This window comes from Entelurus aequoreus, linkage group LG16 (genome assembly GCF_033978785.1).
Source record: "Entelurus aequoreus isolate RoL-2023_Sb linkage group LG16, RoL_Eaeq_v1.1, whole genome shotgun sequence".
In the NCBI taxonomy this organism is placed as follows: Eukaryota; Metazoa; Chordata; class Actinopteri; order Syngnathiformes; family Syngnathidae; genus Entelurus; species Entelurus aequoreus.
In genome coordinates, this window is record NC_084746.1 from 44,100,180 (window position 1) to 44,119,039 (window position 18,860).

An 18,860-nucleotide genomic window follows, 5' to 3' on the forward strand; every position below is an offset into this window, starting at 1 on the left:
TTTACAATGGAGCGAGAGAGATTCGGACCGAGAAAGTGATGATTACACCATTAATTTGAGCAAGGATGAAAAATTTGTAGATGAGGAACGTTACAGTGAATGACTTGAGAGGCAGCGATGGACGTATCTTTTTTCGCTCTGACCGTAACTTAGGTACAAGCTGGCTCATTGGATTCCACACTCTCCCTTTTCTATTGTGGATCACGGATTTGTATTTTAAACCACCTCGGATACTATATCCTCTTGAATATGAGAGTCGAGAACGCGAAATGGACATTCAGTGCCTTTTATCTCCACGACAATACATCGGCGAAATGCTTTAGCTACGAGCTAACGTGATAGCATCTTGCTTTAACTGCATATAGAAACAAAAGAAATAAACCCCTGACTGGAAGTATAGATAGAAAATCAACAATACTATTAAATCGTGGACATGTAAATACACGGTTAATGCTTTCCAGGCTGGCGAAGGTTAACAATGCTGTGCTAACGACGCCATTGAAGCTAACTTAGCAAACGGACTGCACAGAGCTATGCTAAAAACATTAGCTCTCCACCTACGCCAGCCAGCCCTCATTTGCTCATCAACACCCGTGCTCACCTGCATTCCAGCGATCGGCAGAAGGACGAAGGACTTCACCCGATGCGTTTGGCGGCCCGGAGACGTAGGAAGTCAAGGTGAGGTCGGCGGCTAGCGCGGCTAGCGCGGCTAGCGCTCCAACAAAGTCCTCCTGGTTGTGTTGCTGTAGTCCACTGCTAATACACCGATCCCACCTACAACTGTCTTCTTTGCAGCCTTCATTGTTCATTAAAAAAATTGCAAAAGATGTCCAGAATACTGTGGAATTACGAAATGAAAACAGAGCTTTTTGTATAGGATTCTACGGGGTACCATAACTTCCGTTACTCGGACTTCGTCACGCGCATACGTCATCATACCGCGACGTTTCAGCCGGATATTTCCCGGGAATTTTAAAATGTCACTTTATAAGTTAACCCGGCCGTATTGGCATGTGTTGCAATGTTAAGATTTCATCATTGATATATAAACTATCAGACTGCGTGGTCGCTAGTAGTGGCTTTCAGTAGGCCTTTAAGTCACGCCAACTTCAGTCTCCTAGCTTCTGTATGCTACAACGTTTTACCTTCTTCTCTGTGTTTGCTTCTAGAAGCTGTAGTTCATCCTCTGTTCATTCAGCTTCAAAAAGATAAGATTGTGAATCCTAATTTTTCCAAAAAGAGTCATCTTCGTTGTCTGTTGCCAAGTTTGGCAGGGTTAGAAATTACACTCGTGTTTGATTCCGGATGTAGGAACGCACATTTGTTGCCGGAAGTCAGATGTGCGCTGCTACAGACGCAGAAATAAATGCGCTGAAGAAATTAGGTAGATAGGTTGGTAGGTTTTTATTGTCATTGCACAAGTACAATGAAACTTTGTTTTCAGCACAAACCCGTTCAAGATTAGACAAACAGTGTACAGGGTTACAGAACAGGAACGCTGATGGGTCGTCACCAGTGTTGGGACTAACGCGTTACAAAGTAACGCATTACTGTAACGCCATTAGTTTCGGTGGTAACTAGTAGTCTAACGCGTTATTTTTTATATTCAGTAACTCAGTTACCGTTACTACATGATGCGTTACTGCGTTATTTTACGTTATTTTTTTATGTCTTATCGGCTAGAAACAGAAGATCTGAGTGTGTTTTATTGGAGCGTTGCGGTGTCGTCCTTCCCCGGAAGTGGGTCTTTACAGCTGAGGGTGAACGACGAGGCCGGCGGTTTGTTGCAACTTTGTGACTTTATTGGACGCAGCCATCCACCAAGCTAGAGCACCTGCACGCACTCACTGTCGCCGTTCCCTCACCTCTCTCGCCCACTCACTCACTGACGTCACTCACCTCACATGCTGTCATATCTTAAAGGGCCACACACACACACATATGCTACTCTCATAACAACTAACAAGACATCATGGCGAAGCCAGAAGTCGAGTTTCTTAACATGGAGACATTCTCAATACTTTTCTTTTGTCGAGCACAAAGAAAAAAACATTTTAGTTAAATGTATGTTGTGTCTTGGATCAAAGATCCTATCTACTTAAAGTTAAAGTTAAAGTGCCATTATGTTGCAGCTATTTAAAATAGTTTTGTCAATTTGTTCTGGCCTGAAATAAATTGGCCCTTTGAAACATATCTTTGTCTTTGTGTGTTGTATGTAGAGCACATTGCTTTCTCAGTTCAGTGATGCAAATGCATGTCATGTTGATCAACATATTGTATTATTCTCCAGTGCAATAACAGTACTGAAATGAAGGCTAAAAGGGCGTTAATGGGAGCCTTAAAAAAAAAAAAGAGAAAAAAAAAGAATTAACTAAATAGTTACTTTTCAGAGTAACACATTACTTTTTGGTGTAAGTAACTGAGTTAGTAACTGAATTACTTTTGAAATAAAGTAACTAGTAACTGTACCTAGTTACTGGTTTTCAGTAACTAACCCAACACTGGTCGCCACAAGGCACCCCGTAAAAGATGGGAAAAAGGTAAACGCTGGGGAAGGATGAGTAAAAAAAATACAATCAAGACTGGGCTCCTAAAGGGGCCCAGTCTGGAGTGGGAAAAAACCTCCATAGCAAAGCACATATACATTTTACAACATACATCTCGAGATATCTAGCAACAGAGGGGAGGGAGTGGGGGCCACGGTGGCAGGCTGCAGCTCTTCAAGCGCTGCCCAGCCGTCCATCAGGGATTTGCGTCAAGGGCCTTGGATGGGGGGTGGGATATGTGTGTGTATTTTTGTGGATGCATTTGTGTGTGTAAGCCTGCCGCGTGTCTCTGTTCCGCGGCCTTGCTGTTGTGCAGCAGATGGTCAGTCCAAAGTCAACAACAACAGGTGTGTGTCCATGAGAGACAAGAAGGGAGTTTGTTGTGTCTTCGCCGCACTGTCCTTCGGGAGAGAAATTAGCTCAGGCAATGATTAAAGTGACCAGAATATGGTAAATATTGTGCGTATTACATATTGCTACTGTTACTACATTATATACTTGCAGTGTGTAAATGTTGGTAGAGGGTTTTGAAGTTGTTTTAGAGGGCTTTGAAGGCTACAACCGTGGCTCCCATTAGCCACATCTTGAAAGTGTTTTTATCATCTTTAAAGCCCCCCACCCAAAAAAAAGTCATGTGTGTTCTTGTCTCTCATAATAATTGCGAACGATAGGCAACATTTAAAAAAAAAAGAAGTGCAGTTCCCCTTTAACACTTAATATAGGACACAAATGTGTTGAATACGCTTTATTTGAAGTGCAATGTGTGGTCGTTTCTGAAGTTTTGCGATGACATGGAGACCCCCACGTTGTGGAAACAAACAGGAAGTGTAAGCAGAGGGTGGGGTACATGTACCCAAACAACCCACTGCCCCTCCACCTTCCCCACCCCCCCAGGTCATTTGCATTTAAATTGAATTAGAAGCCACAGTGGAGGCAGCCGAGACTGATTCTAATGGGAGATTACGGGCCGACTGCACCGCCATTATGTAGTGTAATTACAAAGAGAGAGAGTGAGTGGGTGGGAGGCGGGTGAGTTGGGGCGGAGGGGATGGGGGGGGGTCGTTATTTGTGAGAGGAGGGGTCTTCAGATGCCAAAAAGATGTCAGGATATATTTGGGGAACTCATTTTCTCTGTTTTCACCCCCTCGCTTATTTCAACTGTAAGTATTACAGTAATCTTCATTTTACAGGAATCACTATTTACAGAATAATACAATTATTATCAAACATGGCATAAAGACGATTTACTGCTTTCAATATACGCATGACAAGCATTTTCTGTCTATTTTTGGCCGAAATAATGCATTTCCAAGCATAAAATGGCTCAATACACTAAAAATATCAATACTAGAATAGTACTGGTGACTAAAAGAGGCCAAACCACCCAGTGCTGTTCAGTATCGTGGCCACTGATTGGCTCAGCCGCAGGAAGCAATACTGTATTGGAATAAAAGAGTCTGAAGCTTTACTATGTGGATGCTATTTCATGTCTAGAGGGCTGCTCCTATATGTTAAAACCGGATTTAGAAGATTTTTTTAAAAATGTGTTTATGCTTTGGCAATGAACATATTCGATTTATATGCATTTATGCGCAACAAATAGCTGGAATAAACTTCCTGAAGATGTCAGACTTTCCCCAACTCTGACTACTTTTAAAACTAGACTGAAGACTTTTATGTTCACCTTAGCTTTCAGCTAAATATTTTAATCTTTTAATCTTTTAACTTTTAACGTCTGCACTGTTTTTATTTTTATTGTCTGCATTTTAATTTTGCTTTTATTTTCTTTCATTTCACTTTGTTGTCTGTGAAGCACTTTGAGTCTGCCTTGTGTATGAAAAGCGCTACACAAATAAAGTTGCCTTGCCTTGCCTTGCCTTATATTTCTGTAGAAAATGGATGGATGAATGGATTTCTACTTTGCATAATGTCATTTATACCACGGTCAGGCCTGGAACCAATTAACCGCAATAAAGATAGATTAGATAGATAGAGAAGGCAACAGCGTCACCAAGTGTCTAATATGTGCTATTGCTTCCTTTAGGTAGCAGCCGGGTAGCATAACCTGACACTTGGGACTCGGGAAATTCACATTTATTTCAGAATGCAATAACAATAGATGGGTATATTGTTGTTGTTATTTTGGAATGGAGTAGAACTTTGTTGTCATTGCGCTTAAAAAAATATAACGAAATGTGTTTCCAGTACAACCCGTCCAAGAACAAACAGACAGACAGAACAGGAAGTCGCCACCTAGCGGCGTCCCGTAAAGGAGGTAGGGAAAGGTAAACATGAAAGGAGAATAAGGGGGGGTAAAAAGTAACTCCCAAACCAAGCTCAGTTGCTCGGTTTGAGACCAGAAACAAAACCTCAAGCAACAATGTAATGTATCTCTCTCTTACTGCATTGTTAGGTGCGCCTCAATTGTGACGTTTATTGTGAAGGCCATTTCAAACCGGAAGTAAATATTGCCATACACCGTTTCCGGGGTTTTTCACCGTCGTCCATCTACTTTTTATGCTCGCTGCTCCTGCGGTTCTCTTCGTACCGTCAGTCCCCCAATGTCCAGTCCCTGTCATGAGTACACTCATTCCTCGTATAGAGCAGCTGTCTGCCCGCGTTGTTCGGGTTTTGGGTTGTAATCCTGGACCGATGACGCTGCAGGGAACTAATACCTACCTGGTCGGGACCGGGGACAGGTGACCGCACATGTTCATGTTCCTCTGCTAATTAACAGGGTTCATTGTCTGTTAATCAAAAATAACACTTTGTCCAATGTTCACTTGTCAGGAAATATTTATTTTAATTTCTCTTACGCATTCATGGCGACATTCCATTCGAATTTGTTGGCATTTTAAGTTTGCTTGAGTGTAGTTTGAACCACCATGCGCACATAAACAATCCGGGTAAATGAATTGAATCATTATACCCGAGTAATGATTTCGACGTGTTAAAAATGCACCAAAGTGAGTACATGTTTTACTCTAAATGTGTAAAATGGGTCAACACTCATAATGTGGCGGTAGTAATGTTCACTATAGGTATGTAAATATTTCAAGTACACTATATTGCCAAAAGTATTTGACCACGACTCGCATATGAACTTGAAGTGCCATCCCATTCCTAACCCATAGAGTTCAATATAATGTCGGTCCACCTTTTGCAGCTTTTTTACTGCTTCTACTCTTCTGGGAAGGCTGTCCACAAGGTTGCGGAGTGTGTTTATAGGAATTTTCAACCATTCTTCCAAAAGCGCATTGGTGAGGTCACACACTGATTATGGCCGAGAAGGCCTGGCTCTCAGTCTGTGTTGTAATTCATCCCAAAGGTGTTCTATCGGCTTTAGGTCAGGACTCTGTGCAGGCCAGTCAAGTTCATCCACACCAGACTCTGTCATCCATGTCTTTATGGACCTTGCTTTGTGCACTGGTGCACAGTCATGTTGGAAGAGGAAGGGTCCCGCTCCAAATTGTTCCCACAAGTATGGGAGCATGGAATTGTCCAAAATGTTTTGGTATCCTGGAGCAGTCAAAGTTCCTTTCACTGGAACTAAGGAGCCAAGCCCAACTCCTAGAAAAACAACCCCACACCATAATTCCTCCTCCACCAAATTTCACACTCTGCACAATTTAGTCCGAAATGTACCGTTCTCCTGGCAACCTCCAAACCCAGACTCGTCCATCAGATTGCCAGATTGAAAAGCGTGAGTCATCACTCCAGAGAACGCTTCTCCACTGCTCTAGAGTCCAGTGTCGAGGTGCTTTACACCACTGCATCCCACGCTTTGCTTTGGACTTGGTGATGTATGGCTTAGATGCAGCTGATCGGCCATGGAAACCCATTCCATGAAGCTCTATGCATACTGTACAGGGGCTAATTGAAAGGTTACATGAAGTTTAAAGCTCTGTAGCAACTGACTGCAGAAAGTCGGCGACCTCTTTGCACTATGCGCTTCAGCATCCGCTGACCCCTCTCTGTCAGTTTACGTGGCCTACCACTTGGTGGCTGAGTTGCTGTTGTTCCCAAACTCTTCCATTTTCTTATAACAAAGCCCACATTTGACTTTGGAATATTTAGGAGCGAGGAAATTTCACGACTGGATTTGTTGCACAGGTGGCATCCTATGACAGTTCCACGCTGGAAATCACTGAGCTGAGAGCGGCCTATTCTTTGAAAAATGTTTGTAGAAACAGTCTCCATGCCTAAGTGCTTTATTTTTTATACATCTGTAGCCTGGCCAAGTGATTAGGACACCTAATTCTGATCATTTGGATGTGTGGTCAAATACTTTTGGCAATATAGTGTGTATGTATACATTTACATATTTTGTATTTTCTCCAGACGGGTGCTTATAGACACAGGTGAGCCTGCCGTCCCTGAGTACATCAGTTGTCTGAAGGAGGCCCTGAGGAAGTTCAACACCAACATTCAGGAGATCCTTGTCACTCACTGGCATCACGACCACACAGGCGGCGTGGAGGACATCTGCAGGGACATCACTGGTGAGGGCTCAGCTACAATGGGATGTTTCTCCTGCCTGAATAAAAGTATGAAAACTAGTTTCAAACTAAGCTCCTTACAAAGTGTTGTGTGCGATATCAGGTTCTGATGTCAGAGTCCGGAAACTTCCCCGGCCTAGCGAGGTTCAGGAGGCCTCTGGAAACCAGAAGTACACATTCTTGAAAGATGGCGATGTTATTCAGACGGAGGGAGCGACACTCAAGTCAGCTGAGATGATGGAAGTTTAAAGATTGGAGTAACGTAAGGAGATGTTAACATTTCATTTTTTCTTCTCAGAGTTCTTTTCACGCCGGGCCACACGGATGACCACATGGCGCTTATTCTGCAGGAAGAGCAGGCACTATTCTCAGGAGACTGCATCCTGGGCGAGGGCACGGCTGTCTTTGAGGACCTACACGACTACATGAGGTCACTAAAGGCTCTTCTGGAGGTCCAGGCTGACCTCATCTACCCTGGTGAGCGTAAACAAGGACATATAAATGTTACATGTAAATATTCCTATTTTTCAGTGAATAAGGAATGGATAAATAAAGCAGGGGTTGCGCACAAAAACGTTGTGTAACACCATGCGTGCAAGGAAATGTCACCGCAAACATTGAAAGAAAAATTCTACGCATAAAAGTTTGCGTATTCTTTCCGCACTCTTTCAATCATGCGTAGAGCTCACGCAAGGGTTTTCAGACGCATGAATCAGCGAAGCTTGATGGTGTCACCACAAAATAAAGCTCACACTTGCAGGAAATACATAACAACCAGGGGCCGTACTTATCAAGCTTCATAGAGTGCCATTTTACACTTAAGTCCTGAGAATTTGCGAAATTTAGTCCTACTCTCAAACTTAAGAATAAAAGCTTTTTATCAACGTTCTTAAGTCTAGGAATCACTCCTACTCTCCACGATATTTAAGAGACCTTCAGAGGTGTCTTAAGTGGTTAGGAGTTGCCAGCAGGGGATGGCACTAAAGCGAGAGAGACGTGCGCGAACGTTCAGGGAACGGAACAATGTTTGTTTTTTTTGATGACGAGCAGCTGATCAAACGGTATCGTTTAGACAGAGCGGATATTATTTTTGTCACAGATTTAATACTTTTCGATTCCTTGTTGATTTCTGCATGTGTCTGCAGTGGGCTAGTATATATAGAGCCACCCACACCAGTTTCAAATTAGTTGCCTAATTAATGAATTGGAAAGAAAATGTTATGACAGTAGCGTATGTGTGTGGCCGTGAGGTGAGTGACGTCAGTGAGTGTGTGGGCGATAGAAGAGAGGGAGCGGTAGCGTGAGTGCCGGCGGGGACTAGATGGTTTTGTATTATTTTGTAGTTTATTGTCAAAATATACACTCCCATTGTCCACTTAAATATTTCCAAGATATTTCTTTATTCTTAGACAACGGATTCCCTTCCGTGATTGGTCATTTCTATGGACACAGAAATGACGTCACCTAAAATTCCGTTTACGGCACATAGTAATGTCGTAATTCAGCTCTGAGTGTGATACTTAAGATTCAGTCCTACACTTCGCTGAAAGTGTGAGTAAGACGCTTGATAACTAACTTTTAAGTGCAGCTTTCAGCGAAGAATTTATTTACTCTTAAGTCATCTCTTAGCAGACTTCTTAGGAGTAATTCTAAGAAGCTTGATAAGTACGGCCCCTGGGGTGTAACGGATTTGTTTTAGCAACGATTCAATTCGATATTTGTGGTTGCCGATACTATTCAGGGGGTATTTAATTTTTTGGAACGATATGATCCGAAATGATTCAGTGAGTTAAAATTGATTCAGTAACTTTTTTAGCAAAAAAAAAAATCTAACAACGTGACTGAAATAAATAGTGGATATTAGACACTGCAGGTGAAGTTTCCTATATTCCTGTTATTTAATGTAAGGGAATTATGTATAAATGAGTCAATGTAAGGGAATTATGTATAAATGAATTATAGATTCAAACAAGAAAGTAAACAACAATTAATGGCCAATGCATTCACATCTTATTCGAATATAGTGCATCCTTTTAGGTTGAATTAACAAGTGGAAACATTTTCTGCTCACATTTTAAACATTAAAACAATTCTCTGCAAAGGTACAGTAACCAACGTTTTAAGAGTAGATTTACTTCCATCGACCTGCTACCATCAGGCAGGCGCTACAGGTGCATCAGAACCAGAACAAACAGGCTCAGAGACAGCTTATTTCCCAGAGTTGTCACCATCTTGAACTCTAACTTATAATAATAATTCACCCCTATACAATATCCTACCCTAATACCCTACTGTGCAATATTACCCTTTGAGTGCAATACATACGACACTGATTTTTATTTATTACTCCGGTACTCTTGTCTTGTTCTGTATATTGTACAGTATTTTGTATTTGTATAGTGTTTTGTATATTGTTCAGGATTGCCTATTATTTTTATTGGATAGTAGTCTGTTTATTTCAATTCTTAGTTTTTTTCTTTATTACCTCTTGTGTAATTTATTTTTACCCCATATTTGTTCCCACTACCGCACCTTAAGTTGGAGTCCTTAATCTCGTTATATGCACATATAATGACAATAAAGTTCATTCTATTCTATTGCACTTGCTAAATAAAGTTCCCCGACCTCGCCATACAGTATCTGTTTTCCGCCCAGCGTCCCAGGTGTGCGGAAGCATGTATGCCCCCTCATTCCTGTTGATGGTGTTGGCCCCTCGCTTCGTAATTTCCATAGCCTCCTTCATCCATCTCTTGTATTTATTTATTTCCCTTCAAAATTACTTTTCCTTATGTTCCAGAAGACGTTGCGTTGCCGTAACTTGCACTGCTGTCAGTTTTGTTGTCGTTTGCGTCTTTTGTGGCTTGAAATAGTGTTGCGGCTTTATTATGTGTGTTGTGTCGTTTGTCTTTGTTGTGGATTTTGCAATTCTGTCGTAGCTGAAAAGTTTTGTGTTGTAATTTATGATATTGAAATGCCCAGCAGTGAAAGAGGACAGATACAGTCGGCGATACACTCAGACGCTTAATTAACAAGTGGTAACAAACTCGCACACACACACATATACGCCACAATTCACGCTCAGACACCCAAATTCTCACGACCCTGTTCACTCTGCCGCTTTTGCACATGTCACACACAACAGCACCACCCCTTAAAGGCACACCTCCACACATCTCACAGACATTACACTATTGTCTTGTGCCGTTTGCATTTGTTATGACCTTTCTTGACCACCGTGGATAATCGCCATTTTTGTTTAGATGACACCACAGACGGGCAAATAGACTTAACGATTAACGTCTTTATTTTCAAAAGTGCTAAACTTCATATAAAGTCTGCCACTCTTAAATGCAATTTTTTTCCTTTTTGTAGTTACAATAAAATTGATCGATTTCGTTTTAAAACAATCCTGGCTCGATACCTATCTCTTGGAAGGCAAACTGCCGAGCACATATAGATATACTTGAAATGTAGGAATATAAAATTGATCTATCATGAATGAATGTGAGTGTGAATGTTGTCTATCTGTGTTGGCCCTGCGATGAGGTGGCGACTTGTGCAGGGTGTACACCGCCTACCGCACGTGTGCAGCTGGGATAGGCTCCAGCCCCCCCTGCGACCTCGTAAGGGACAAGCGGTAGAAAATTGAAGGATGGATATATCGATCAATCGTTACACCCCTGATAACAACACATGTATTTCACAATGTGTCAGCATTCCTTTAATTTTGGATGTATTGAATATTTATTTGTTAGTGTTGCAATAGCAAAATAAAGAGCTGTTGTAATTTAGTTAAATTGTACATGTAGTTATCATGTGATGGGTCATTTAAGTGTTGTTTATTTTGCAAATTTTTAATTGAATGAAAAAAATGTATAAATAGATTAGGAAGTGCGTCTTTGACTTTGTGTCAGTGAAAAGTGTAATTTTTTCACGCTAAAGACCAAAACATATGTATTGCAGCATAATATTTTGTTCGATAAAATCACGTTATGAATGTAGTAAATGATTACATTTAACTTTTTTTCAACACATTTAGACTTTGGGAGTTGGAATGCAAATGTGTGGATCTCACGCAGCCATGCTGCATATACAGTACACGACCACTATGTCATTTATATACTTATTATTACTACTCAAATATTTGTATAAGATAAACAACTGTACACAAACACATTTATTGTGCATATAATTCTAGGGGTGTCCCTATACAACCTTTTCACTTTCGATACAATATCAATACTGGAGTATTGTACGATACCGATATTGAGCCAATGCGATATCAGCATGAATCATACATACTTTTATTTTGTAGTGTGGAATGTTAAAAAAAAAAAGATGATCAAGTGAAATTAGTCAAACAGAGAACGATAGTTGGTATGTAGAACACTATTTATTACTAACCGTGTGGAATGCTGTCTTTAAGTTAAAGGGGAGTGGTAATTTTTTGGCGACACAGAGTAACCACAATATTTCATTAAATTACGCTCATGACACAGTAAGTTGAATGATGCTGACACGTTTGTTTACTGGATATGTTTTAATACGTTTCTGCCTTGGAGGCTTTTTATGTGTAGGTAATATGCAACTATAATTATTTGATGTATTGACGAATGTAATGCTTGAGACTGCAATTGTATTTAAATTAAGGACACTTAAAGTATATGCCTAGCTTGTCTGCTATTGTGTGCTTATCTGTTGTGTATCTGCTAGCTCCGAGTACCCTTTTCATACCATGTTTACTTTTTGTAAATGACTTGACTAAAATACAAGAAAAGACCAATCTTTTGTGCTTATTGGAGGACATTTAGATGTTAACTGCACAAGTAAACGCTACTGGACTGCTAGTATTGGAGCGATTATATCAGACGATTTACATGCAAGCTGATACAATCCAATATCCGATATTAAAATCAGATCGGGATACCCCTTAGTAATATATTAAAATCATTTCTTTTGGATGCCAGTTTCCCTATGTTGCTCACAGTGAGTACTTGTGTCATGAATCAGAATGTCTGATTTACAATACATGACAAAATAAAGACTAATAATTATTATTTAGACAAAGACTTGGCAAACAGAAGGCTAAAACGTGAACATGCTTTCTTCATCTTAGCAACAGTTGTCATTTACGGTGGAGCTGACGCCATGATTGATCTAGGGCTGCAACAACTAATTGATTAAATCGATTAAAATTGATTATAAAAATAGTTGGCGATTAATTTAGTCATCGATTCATTGGATCTATGCTATGCGCATGCACTGACGCTACGTTTTTATTTTTTTATTTATTTATTTAATTTATTTTTTTAACCTTTTATTTATAAACTGCAACATTTACAAACAGCTGAGAAACAATAATCAAAATAATAGGGGTGTAACGGTACGTGTATTTGTATCGAACCGTTTCGGTACAGGGGTTTCGGTTCGGTGCGGAGGTGTACCGAACGAGTTTCCACACGGACATATTAAGTAGCGTACTGCACGTTGTGTAAACAATACTCAAAATGCCGGACATTTGAGGCATTTTAAATGCCTCAAATGTCCGGCATTTTGAGTTATGGTTGCGTTTATTAACAATGTACGTTCAGGGTTAAGAAGGGGTTAAAAACTAAACAAATTGTGCGCGCAGCAGCATTCGTGAGGGAGGGGCAGCGACAGAGAGAGAGAGCGAGAGAGTTATGATAAACCCGCATGCGTCGCCAGGGTGTGCTTTTTATCGATAGATTTATCAGATTACATTTTTTATTATCTATAGCAGGGGTGTCAAAAGTGTGCATTTTTGTAACATTTTCCTTGTTTTATTTGGCAAGTTGAAAGAACAGGGCGCCAGTACGCTGTTTTTTTCCCCCCAATAAAATACTGGAAAGGATAGAAATGTAGTTTGTCTCTTTTATCCGATTATTAATGGATTAATCAAAGTAATAATCGACAGATTAATCGATTATCAAATTAATCGTAAGTTGCAGCCCTAGATTGATCAAAAATTAACATTTAAATTTTGAATGTTTTTTATTAAAAAAAATGTATTATCATTGTGGGAGGACACCGGGGAGGAACTTTTCTGCGTACAAGTCACTGCATGCATGATTAACAATGAGAATAATGCGTTCACAAGTGCGCGCCGCATGCATTTATAAATGAGATTTTTTTTTGGCGTACATACATTCTGAGGTTTGTGCTCACTAAATGTTTCATGCTGGAATCAAAGAACACTTTTTAAGGAAGTGGTTGTCATTTCTGCTGTACCCCATGTTCAGGTCACGGCCCGGTGGTCCAGGACGCTGTCTCAAAGATCCAACATTACATTAGCCACCGGGACCAAAGAGAGCAGCAGATCCTAGAGGCCGTTAAAGCCGGACATGGAAAGCCTTTCTCCTCCATGCAGCTCGTCAAGATTGTCTACAAGGTGACAAAACAACTACTCTGTTGTCCATCTATGTGTAACTTGTCATAGAAATTGGTTTCAATTGTTCCTTGTTCATTGAGCAGGACACTCCTGAGTATCTGCATCAAGCAGCAAACACAAACCTGCTGCATCACCTTAAGAAGCTGGAGAAAGAAGGAAAGCTCCAACAAGGTGAGTTGAAGACAGACAAGTCAATTAGTACTCCAATACTACCATACTCCTGAAGTACTTTTCTGCCCATCAGTGGTTGACCCTTCCCAGATGAGCACATGGAAGAGCAACTTGTGACACATTAATAATCATGGCTGAAGAGGATCACTATGTGCCTGATTCAATGTGTTGTCAATGGGACACCGAGTTATTTGCACACAAAAAAAAAAACATTTTCAAATAAATAATTTATTCATTGAAGTCTTCCTGTATGGAAAGTGGAACACATTTGATAACTTTGGCGGGTGTTCATAATAAACACGTTACTGTGTCAGCCAGCAACAACAACAAGAAAGTCATAGTAAGTCAAGTTTCAGTTCTCAATCAATACTTGTACAAAAGGTTAAAATCCTCAATAGATTGTCGCTCACTTGAGAGTCGCTGGGTGACAGCTTCTCCTAACTGCACCTTTTTTGTAATCATGCACTCATCTTTTGGACTGTGTTGATTATTTATACCTAATGCAATAAATGTCATGTAATTATAACATAAAAAGTGATTCATTTAGTTGATTTGCAAACATATGTGTATATTAACAGTGGTTGTTCGCATCCTTATTTTTTTGATCCCTAACAATGACAACAAAGCAGGGGTCGGGAACCATTTTTAACACTGAAAACAGCTAAATGTGTGCATTTGTAAATACAATTTTTAGTAGGTCTTCGAGGGACAAGCTGTAAAAAATGGATGGATGGAATGTATTCTTCATAACGTATACTGACGCAAATTAATTATAAATAAATATTGCAACGTGTGTCGAAGTGCTGCTTCATATTTCACCCTATATTTGACAAGACAGAACCTGCTCTCTCTACAAAAAGCACATTTATGTCCATTTGGCTTGAAATGTACGGTATTTGTCTTCTATTTTTCTTTTTGCCATCTTTTTTTTTCTCCCCAAGATGGCGCCGCTGTAGTGGCTGCCTCTTGCAAGAGCTCTGTGCTCGTGTTTTCCCCCTCCTGTTCTTGATGTTTTCTACTTGTTTTCGTGGGGTTTTTTTGCCTTTTGGATCGGGCCCCTTCAGGACTACGCAAGAAGGGGTGGTACTTTTGTGGTGTTTTTGGGGAACTTTTGGATTCGCCTTTGGGAGCCATGGCCATGTCTGCACCGGAGACCAACTGCTGGCTCCCTGCCACACCAAAGTTTATGTAGAGCAGGGGTGTCCAAAGTGCGGCACGGGGGCCATTTGCGGCCCGCAGCTAATTGTTTACCGGCCCGCCACACATTCTGGAAATGCTATTGCAAAAATAAAAAATAAACATTACAAAAAGTGGAATGAGGTGAAATCTAACTAGAAAAAGTTGCAATGTTGACACAAAGCTGCCATGCAGGCTGCTTTTTTTCTTTTGTCTATCTGTGTTTTTTTGCCATTGCTTAAAAAAAAAAAAGAATCAATGTTGTAATGAATTATTGACCTATTCAAGGCTCCAATTGTTTCAAATATTTCACTTTAAAATGTTTTATGTGGAAAATATTGCATATATTGTGTGGTTGCCATACAAAAACATTGTTTTCTTTGACAAAAGAGCATAAAACAAACAAAATAATAGTTCAAACGTAAAATTGACAGATAAATCTGAAGTTGATCTCGTAACTTAAGTGTTGAAAGTAAAAAAAAACCTAATACAAATGTATCACTGAGTGGGGCACCTTTTGGATCCTAAATATATTTAATGGGATTTTATTCATCTTTTCACTGTGATTATCAATCAATCAATCAATCAATGTTTATTTATATAGCCCTAAATCACAAGTGTCTCAAAGGGCTGTACAAGCCACAACGACATCCTCGGTACAGAGCCCACATACGGGCAAGGAAAACTCACCCCAGTGGGACGTCAATGTGAATGACTATGAGAAACCTTGGAGAGGACCGCATATGTGGGTAACACCCCCCCCCCCCCCCTCTAGGGGAGACCGAAAGCAATGGATGTCGAGTGGGTCTGACATAATATTGTGAAAGTCCAACACATCAGCGAAAGTCCAGTCCATGGTGGGGCCAGCAGGAACCATCCCGAGCGGAGACGGGTCAGCAGCGTAGAGATGTCCCCATCCGATGAACAGGCTAGCGGTCCACCCCGGAGCAGAGCAGAGTAGAAAAGAAAAGAAAAGAAACGGCAGATCAACTGGTCTAAAAAGGGGGTCTATTTAAAGGCTAGAGTATACAAATGAGTTTTAAGATGAGACTTAAATGCTTCTACTGAGGTAGCATCTCTAACTTTTACCGGGAGGGCATTCCATAATATTGGAGCCCGAATAGAAAACGCTCTATAGCCCGCAGACTTTTTTTGGTTACTCAAAAATAACAATGCATTAATATCACTGGTGTCTTGCATTATTGATGTTTTTAAGGCTCTAATTACTTCACATCAAACATTGCTTTCTGAATGTTTTGGGCAGTGGGGGAAATACTGCATATTTCAGTTTTATTATAAAAAACAAAGTTGTCTTGACAGAAAAGGCATAAAACCTTTTTGGTTTTTAAAATTTTTTATCAACCTGAAGTTGATATACTGTAGGCGTTAAATAAAATAAATAAATAAATAATTTGACTTGTTTTTAACATTTTAATGACTTAGACCCTTTATGGTCCCCGGGAGCCCTAAAGGTAAAAAAAAAAACCAAAATCCATATATTTTGTTATGATTTGAAAATGAAAACTATCAAAATGCCCCCCGCAGACTTTAATTTTTCCGTGTGCGGCCCTCAGTGGAAAAAGTTTGGACACCCCTGATGTAGAGAGAAGGAAGGAGATGTGGAGGAATAGACGGGGCTGAGGAATGAGCGTTGAGCCTGACTCAGGTTGGACGAGCTTCACAGAGCCCTTGCTGAATGAGCATGTATCAGGCGGACACTTTCGTCTCCCTGGCCGGATTCTCGATCATTGGCGCCGACTGGGCATTGGCCAAGAGCTAGTGGGCAGCTTAGGACGGAGTTGGCTCTCTTAGTCGCTTTGTAGGGTCTGTTCCTGCCTCTGACTGTGCTGCCCCCAGCTGATGATGGTGTGGAGCACCGCAGAGGCTACCGGGTGTTGAGAGGGTGTTTTTTGTTTTGTTTTCTTGTTTGTCTATGCATGTTGCAATCGTATGTGTGCAACATGTATTATTTATTGGTCATTTTCCGGGCGGTTTTCGTTAATTTGCCCTCGCGTGTAAATGTGAATGTTGTCTGTCTATCTGTGTTGGCCCTGTGACGAGGTGGCGACTTGTCCTGGGTTTACCCTGCCGAGTGCAACTGGGATAGGCTCCAGTGACCCCGAGATGGGACAAGCGGTAGAAAATGGATGGATGGATGTTACTTTTGTAGCTGTAGCGCCTCTGAAGTGGCAGCTGGTTGCATCAGCTCTGTGCACCTTTAATGTATTTTATGTCCTTTGTGTTCTTTAATGTTCCCCTCTTAGTTTCCATACCAAAGATGGCGCCGCGGACAGCTGCCAAGGTACTGCACTCTCTCGTAGGTGTTACATTTTTCTTTGTTTCTTGCATTGAACAAAGAGCACAGTCTACCAAGTCAAAGTCCTTCTGTGTTAAACATACTTGGCCAATGAAGCGGATTCTGATTCGGATGGATTTCAAAATGGTTTTATCCACATAATCTATCGAGCTGAATATTTGATTGAAGAGCGGGGTGTGATTGGCTCAAGCCTTGCCAAGGTAACTGGAGCCAAACCCTGGCCTTAACTCGAGTGGGAGAGAATGGACGGATGGATTAAAATACATCAGAATGTTTTAAGGTGCTAAGATTTATCTGGGAGCTAGATACAGTCACCATTCTGTCTCGCGAGCGATAGGTTCCCAACCCCTGACAAAGTAGTCTGTAATGAAGATACACGTGGGATAGACTCCAGCTTACCAGTGCCCCCAATGAGGACATCGATATAGAAAATAGATGGATGTTTGTTTGTTTTGTTTAAAAAAAAAAAAGTAAACACACAGACTAAAATGTGATAAGTGCAGTGCATTTAGTACAATAATGGGCTTGTACTAAAGGTCCTAAAGTGCTTTCTCTACATTCAAGTTACTCTAAGCGCAATGGCACAGCTACCTCATTCGCCTATTGATGACATGGCATCAGAGAGTTCAGTATCTTACCTAAAGATACTTTGACATAGAATAGAACATACTTTATTGTCATTGCATCGTTCGACACAAAATTGTGGGTGTGCTCTTTTACTGCAATTCACCTGGTGAATACAAACCCTCAGGTCAATAAAAATACAGTAATTCCAAAATAAACATACCCATCTACTTGGAAAACTACCAACATTTAAGTAAAGTACTTAAATATGCATATACAAACTAATATGTGTATATCTGTAAAGAAATAGAGACATGAGAGAAAAATAATGCAAAAAAAATACAATAGAGCTTTATTTCAGGTTATATAGTCCTTATGGCCCTGTAATGTTGTAACTGACATGGTCGGGCCAGGACCAAACCCACAACCATCAGCCGTGCCGCCCCAGTAGAGACAGTAGTACAGTAGTTGTCAAACAAGTGCACAAAAGTTGCACAATAACTCGGCTGTCAAAAATATACTTCTGTGCTAGGACAGGAGAAGTCAAAGGTCACCGGTAACTATGGTGATCGAACATGCTGGCCTCTAAACTTTGAGATAGATTGATCCTCTCGTATGTCAGTAAGGAGGACGGAAAGACAAAAGCACTGCTTAAAGCAGTGTCCAAAATCCAACATTTTTAACAGCTTTTTTATTGGCCCAAACAAAATGAATTGGTTAATAATTAGATCTTATTATGATTAGATATTACACTATATAGCTTCGTCAACTATAAAACAAAACTAAAATGTTTTGTTTATATAGCTAAATCTACATTGGATTGCTTTTATACATGCCAGCCATTCATCCATTTATTCACCCAAATGTAATCAATTCCCCAAAATCATGCGCGGCCTCGCAAAGTTTTGGCCAATCAGCAACGTTTTCCCCAATCGAATTTGTCTAACTTTTTTTGTGTAGATGAAGCAGGAGCAGCAACATGTAACAATGTATCAACTCTTTATTGCACAAGCGGCACAATTGTCATCCTCTTGCGTAGCCAAGACCTACTTCTTGTTACTGGGTAATGTATTATATAAACATTTACTTTCAGGTTTACATGTATTTACATAATAGTAATGGATTAGATTTATATATGGCTTTTCTAGATAGTTATGATTTAGCCTATATTTATCCAG

The 18,860-nt window shown here is 40.4% G+C and overlaps 2 protein-coding genes across 2 annotated transcripts in view; both read left to right on the plus strand.

Annotated features, from left to right (window-relative positions):
• Nucleotides 1-5,014: 5,014 nt before the first annotated feature.
• Nucleotides 5,015-14,422, plus strand: lactb2 (lactamase, beta 2). The gene is made up of 7 exons (XM_062023585.1): nt 5,015-5,245; nt 6,888-7,048; nt 7,149-7,269; nt 7,344-7,522; nt 13,306-13,454; nt 13,538-13,625; nt 13,699-14,422. The coding sequence occupies exons 1-7, from the start codon at nt 5,064-5,066 to the stop codon at nt 13,740-13,742; spliced, it is 924 nt and encodes a 307-aa protein (XP_061879569.1). The 5' UTR covers nt 5,015-5,063; the 3' UTR covers nt 13,743-14,422.
• Nucleotides 14,423-17,091: 2,669 nt separating this feature from the next.
• LOC133631064 (nuclear receptor coactivator 2-like) overlaps nt 17,092-18,860 on the plus strand; it is a 71,296-nt gene continuing 69,527 nt past the window's right edge. Inside the window, exon 1 of the mRNA XM_062023084.1 lies at nt 17,092-17,118. The gene's annotated coding sequence lies outside the window, so the exon portion shown is untranslated. The remainder of the gene's footprint in view (nt 17,119-18,860) is intronic.

What these genes read in the sequence shown, in the direction of transcription:
- lactb2 (XM_062023585.1), top strand. Translation starts at nt 5,064, where the DNA reads ATGCTCGCTGCTCCTGCGGTTCTCTTCGTACCGTCAGTCCCCCAATGT. An exon ending in GGCTGACCTCATCTACCCTG is followed by an intron (nt 7,523 to 13,305) that starts GTGAGCGTAAAC and finishes CCCCATGTTCAG; the next exon opens with GTCACGGCCCGGTGGTCCAG. An exon ending in TCGTCAAGATTGTCTACAAG is followed by an intron (nt 13,455 to 13,537) that starts GTGACAAAACAA and finishes TTCATTGAGCAG; the next exon opens with GACACTCCTGAGTATCTGCA.